The sequence below is a fragment of the Eptatretus burgeri genome, chromosome 6, assembly GCF_056783735.1.
Source record: "Eptatretus burgeri isolate ZD-2024b chromosome 6, Ebu_testis_v1, whole genome shotgun sequence".
Lineage (NCBI taxonomy): Eukaryota > Metazoa > Chordata > Myxini > Myxiniformes > Myxinidae > Eptatretus > Eptatretus burgeri.
Window position 1 is genome coordinate 29,728,369 of NC_140966.1, and position 6,000 is coordinate 29,734,368.

The 6,000-nt window shown below is 41.0% G+C and overlaps 1 protein-coding gene and 1 long non-coding RNA gene across 3 annotated transcripts in view; one reads left to right on the forward strand and one right to left on the reverse strand.

The window, feature by feature from the left end:
• LOC147024466 (very low-density lipoprotein receptor-like) overlaps positions 1–6,000 on the forward strand; it is a 46,866-nt gene that overhangs the window by 24,566 nt on the left and 16,300 nt on the right. For both annotated transcript variants that reach the window (XM_085884430.1, XM_085884429.1), the window contains exons 11-12: positions 5,392–5,619; positions 5,837–5,955. In XM_085884430.1, coding sequence (XP_085740556.1) covers positions 5,392–5,619; positions 5,837–5,955 — 347 coding nt within the window. The remainder of the gene's footprint in view (positions 1–5,391; positions 5,620–5,836; positions 5,956–6,000) is intronic.
• Positions 1–6,000, reverse strand: part of LOC147024468 (uncharacterized) — an 80,282-nt gene that overhangs the window by 3,340 nt on the left and 70,942 nt on the right. The gene's annotated exons all lie outside the window — the stretch shown is intronic.

The following is a 6,000-nucleotide window of genomic DNA, read 5'->3' on the forward strand; positions in this document are numbered from 1 at the left end:
CTTTTCAGTTATGAATAAAAATGTTTCATTTGGAAAAAATTGTTTCTACATAATTCGTAATTCATCTAAATGTGGCATTATTGGTACGGGGTGAATACTTTTGCAGGACACTGTAAAGCAATCTTTTCTCCAGAGCGAATAAACGATCGCCATGAAATGTGGCAGACAGCTTAAGCCCCCCATACAGTATTGAAATATGAGTTTGAAACTTCTGCTGGAAAAATTCTGGAAACTCCCTTTTGATCAAAAAATACTGAAATTGGACAAAAGTAGAAGGTTAATATCTGTAGTTTGGCCTGATGATGCTAAATGAGCTACAAAAGTAACATACTTTATATATTTTCCATGCTGATGATGGATTTCGTCTCCACTTTCAAAGAAAACGTACAAATGTGGCTCCATGTGGGTGGCAGATTCAGACTGCTTGGAAGCAGACTGCGCTGCTCGTAGTTCGAATTATTATTGTTACAAGCGAAGAACTTGTCCTTACAGATCGGTTCATTCCCCCACTTTTATGATGTCAATGGTGTATTTTACTACTATGTGTAATACTGGCTTCCACTAGGTGGTGCGATATGATACAAATTTACACAATCAGAATTATGGTGCTCTCCTGACCCTGAACCACCTGGACGATGATTGTTGTTTTTTTTTAATCTCCTAAAATCCACTCAGGCACAACCCGAGTGAAACCCCCACTTCTCAATTCATTCCATCCAGTGATTCAGGAATACCTGTACATAGAAGAAAGACAAACACAAATGGAATGGTGATTGCCCACTTCTATGATAGCAATGGTTTTAATGCAGATAATTGGGGTACTGTGTTTTAATATCACTTGCAAGTCCCCTCATACTGGGAGTGGTGCTATATGGTACACATTTACACAGAGGATTTACATCCCCCATCTGCAATACCCCCCCTCCCCCTAAACCCTGGGAGATATACTTTTGGTATCGCTTAAAGCCCTAAACGATTCCCGTGGGCAGACCCCGAGTACAACCACCAGTATTCAACTCATTCTATCCAGTGATAAAGGACTGCACAGAAGCACAACAAACACACAAATAGTATGATAATTCACCCAATTCTATATCTATGGCTTTGATGTAGAGAATTGGTGTTTTACTCAAAATACCCGGTCCCTACTTGAGCAGCGAGAGAGGACAATTTTAATTTGGAGGTGGTCATCCCAACTTGGTGGATCATTTTAGTTGTACAAACCAGCCTTGGTGATGTAATGAGTTGAGCATCTGCTGTTAGTCTGGGAGGTCGATGGTTCGAAACCATGCCAAGTCATATCCCAGACTTAAACGATAGTACATGCTGCTTCCTTGCTTGATGCTCAGAATTTAAAAGGATAGAGCATGGACAAACAACTATAGGTTGGTGATAATGGTGCAGGCTGGAATGGGCATAATGACCTCCTCAGAATTCTTTTTTTTTTAGTGATAACATCCAGTTTTCTAGTTATTCCATCCAGTGGTGCAGGAGTGCATTAGCAGGAATTGATAATTCCCCACTTTCACATAAAAGTAAAAATCTAAGTTGGAGGTTGCCATCCCCACTTAGTGGAATGTTTGCAGCACACCCAGAGTACAACCCCCCACTTTTCAAGTTTTTCGTCCAGCGGTTTAGGTGTGCATAAAACACAGAGTCGGAGCACGTATGTAAATTGAACAAGTAGTTTTCGATAAGATAAGGTTTTCATACAAGTACCAGTAATAGGGATACAGTGCAGTACTATTTTATAATACTGTACTGTAAATCACTGGGACACTTTCCCATTGGGAGTGGTGCTCCATGATACACATTTACATGGAGAACTCTCACCTTCCTCTCCTGAACCCCCATGACTATGAATTGTTTTTTAATGTCTAAAACCTCCCCAAGTACAAGCACACACACAGACACACCAAATTGTATATACTATTATTAACCTCCGCCATCGAAGTTCCAAGGTTACTGCTTTCACCCCTTTCTGTTTGTTACTTACGAAATCTAAAGATTTCGAAAGTATATTGATGCCTTCCGTTTCTGTTTGTTTGTTTGTTTGTTTGTAGGCACGATAACTCGAGAACGGAAGAAGCTACCAATGTCAAATTACACCACGTGATTCAGGAGGGTGATGGTTAGCGCTGATTAGATTTTGGTCAAAATCGGTCAAAGGTCAAGGTCACAGTGAGGTCAAACATAATTCCGTAAATTCATGTGGAGAAATGGAGTATTTTTGCTTCGCTCGACGTTACGAGTTCATTTTAACTTCGATTTTAATTTTGTCTTCGGTTTTTGCGATCGCTTAGGACGCTTAAAACTCGGTTGTTGAAATTCTGGTAAAAATCGGATGTTTTGGAGACGTTTTAAGATTGTATAAAAAATATTTCACTCGACACATCACGGATAATCATGTGGTGCAGTGCGCTCGAGCAGAGGCGTCGTTGAGTCACGTAAAGGTTTTGCGAGTGCGCGCTGACGGTGTTTTCGATAAAGATGGTGTTTAAAAGTCATTTTTTTATCCCAATAAAGGTTATCGTCGCATGCCTGACTCACGAAGCCGTCCGATTATGTAAAGATTGTTGGTGGATGGCCGAATATTACGGTTTTGTGACTTTGATAAAATAATATAAAATAATTGCGAAGGAGAAATGGAGATTTTTGCTTCGGTCGACGTTATATTACGATTTTTGATGGTTTGGTACAGAATCATTGTAGAAACTTCTGGTTTGCGTTGCTACCTTCTGTAGAGACAGCTTTTATTAGACAAGGTCAGAGGTCAAGTTGACGATTTCGTAAGTAACCAGTCTATGACTGCTTGTTTGTTTGTTTGTTTGTTTGTAGGCACGATAACTCGAGAACGGAAGAAGCCACCAATGTCAAATTACACCACGTGATTCAGGAGGGTGATGGCTCGTGCTGATTAGATTTTGGTCAAAATCGGTCAAAGGTCAAGGTCACAGTGAGGTCAAAAATTCAATTTTTGATGGTTTGGTACAGAATCATGGTAGAAACTTCTGGTTTGCGTCGCTACCTTCTCCAGAGACAGCTTTTATTAGACAACGTCAGAGGTCAAGTTGACGATTTCGTAAGTGCCAGTCTATGACTGCTTGTTTGTTTGTTTGTTTGTAGGCACGATAAATCGAGAACGGAAGAAGCTACCAATGTCAGATTACACCACGTGATTCAGGAGGGTGATGGCTAGTGCTGATTAGATTTTGGTCAAAATCTGTCAAAGGTCAAGGTCACAGTGAGGTCAAACATCCAAAAAATGATAACTCGAGAACGGAACAAGCTTCCAATGTCAAATTACACCACGTGATTCAGGAGGGTGGTGGCTAGCGCTGATTAGATGTTGGTCAAAATCGTTCAAAGGTCAAGGTCACAGTGAGGTCAAACATCCAAAACACTCGATTTTTGATGTTTTGGTACAGAATCATCGTAGAAACTTCTGGTCTGTGTCGCTACCTTCTCAAGAGACAGCTTTTATTAGACAAGGTCAGAGGTCAAGTTGACGATTTTGTAAGTACCAGTCTATGACTGCTTGTTTGTTTGTTTGTTTGTAGGCACGATAACTTGAGAACGGAAGAAGCTACCAATGTCAAATTACACCACGTGATTCAGGAGGGTGATGGCTAGCGCTGATTAGATTTTGGTCAAAATCGGTCAAAGGTCAAGGTCACAGTGAGGTCAAACAATTCCGTAAATTCATCTGGAGAAATCCAGTATTTTTGCTTCGCTCGACGTTACGAGTTCGTTTTAACTTCGATTTTAATTTTGTTTGGTTTTTGCGATCGCTTAGGACGCTTAAAACTCAGTTGTCGAAATTCTGGTAAAAATCCGATGTTTTGGAGACGTTTTAAGATTGCATAAAGAAATATTTCACTCGCGCATCATGGGTCGTCACGTGATGCAGTGTGCTCGAGCAGACACGTCGTTGAGTCACCTAAAGGCTTTGCGTGTGCGCGCTGACAGTGTTTTCGATAAAGATGGTGTTTAAAAGTCATTTTTTTATCCCAATAAAGGTTATCGTCGCATGCCTGACTCGCTAAGCCGTTGGATTATTTAAAGATCTTTGGTGGATGGCCGAATATTACGGTTTTGTGACTTTGATAAAATAATATTAAATAATTGCGTGGAGAAATGGAGATTTTTGCTTCGGTCGACGTTACGATTTTTGATGGTTTGGTACAGAATCATCGTAGAAACTTCTGGTTTGTGTCACTACCTTCTCTAGAGACAGCGTTTATTAGACAAGGTCAGAGGTCACGTTGACGATTTCGTAAGTGTCAGTCTATGACTGCTTGTTTGATTGTTTGTTTGTGAACAGTATTACGGAAAACTCCTCGACGGATTTTGACGAAACTTGGTGGGGGTGGCGGGGTTAGGTCTGGTCCAAAGATCATGTCATTAGATTTTGGACTTGGTCCAAAATCCAATATGGCCGCTATGACGGCCAATTTGAAAAAATATTTGATTTTTTTTTTTTGCATTTCTACATGTTTTAAGTGATTTCCACCCCCCCCCCAAAAAAAAATTGTTGGAGAAAAAAAAAATTTGCAAATTTTTTTTTCAACAAAATTTCGATTTTTTGGGCATTTTTTTTACATGTTTTAAGTGATTTCCAACAACAAAATATGCCAAAATTATAATTGCGGCTGATTTTGGAACTTCAGGTGGATATACCCACGTAAATCAATTTCTTTCTCAAGGAATCTAGTTATGACGAATGAATTGAGCATGTAAAAGTAAAAGGGAAAGTTGCAAACTATAACTCTGTGAGCACTGTTGACGTCAAATTGAATGAATAGGATATCAGGTTCACTTGAGTGACCGAGCAGTATTGGCGGCGGAGGTTTTGCACTCTACCGAGTGTTCCCCCTCTAGTTATTATTGCAACATTATCAAAGGTTGTGTTTTTAGGTCATCTCTTCGAGCATGACCTAATAATATTGGTGTTGAGAGGAGAGGTGACGATCCGTCCATCCGTTCACAATGAAGTTGAAACGTAGAGATCTGGTCATTAGTGATCCTGATAGAGGTCGATGAGACGTACACGATGGTATGACTTTCAAGGTCACCGAAGGTCAAGGTCAAGGTCACGAGGCCTTTGAAGTTGCGAAAATGTCGATTTTCAAAATCTATCTCCTCCGCCATTTCTCAAGCGATCTTGAATTTGACTGTAGCATGCGAATCTATGGGACAATATCTAAATTTGGTCGGGCCGGATTTTCGATATTCGCTTTCGTTTTCGCGTCACGTGACTTCAAAGTTTGCAAAAACTGCCCTACCCTCAGGAGGCTATATATTTTCTCACAGAGATGACCGTCACTCCCGCATGGGGGTAATTTTTATGATTATGATTTATTGGTTGCTGTTTTTGTTGTTCAATGCCAGTGCCCCAATGGTGGAAGCTGAGGATGTTACGAAGCACACAGTGGTGTTGGGAGACCCTGGAGTGAGTGCCAATGGCCTTGCTGTGGACTGGATCCACCGGAACCTTTACTGGACTGATGCAGTGAAGAAAACATTGGGGGTTGCAAAGCTGGACAGCTTGCGTCGAAAGACCCTATTCAATAATGGACTTAGCGAACCTAGTGCAGTTGCTGTGGACCCGCTCAAAGGGTATGGATTTATCCTCTGTTTTTGTTCCTCTTTAAAGTTTCTAAAATCCTTGCATAAAAATGTCTTCTTCCAATATTACTTGGAGTCTTCATTAGCTTCACAGGATTCCTGTAGTTGTTTTCTTTCATACAAGTTCTTGGCTCACAGAGGAAGGTTTATGTTTTCATTGGCAAAAACCTGCAAATGCCCCCCCCCCTCTCTCTCCTTGTGCCGATAGGTTTGTGTACTGGTCAGACTGGGGAGTTAAGGCAAAGATTGAAAAGGCTGGCATGAACGGCATTGGGCGCCGGACTTTGGTCTCTGCAGATATCGAGTGGCCAAATGGCATCACGCTTGGTATGCCATGCCCATCTGTTAAATTTCCCCGTAAATTTTGGGCCT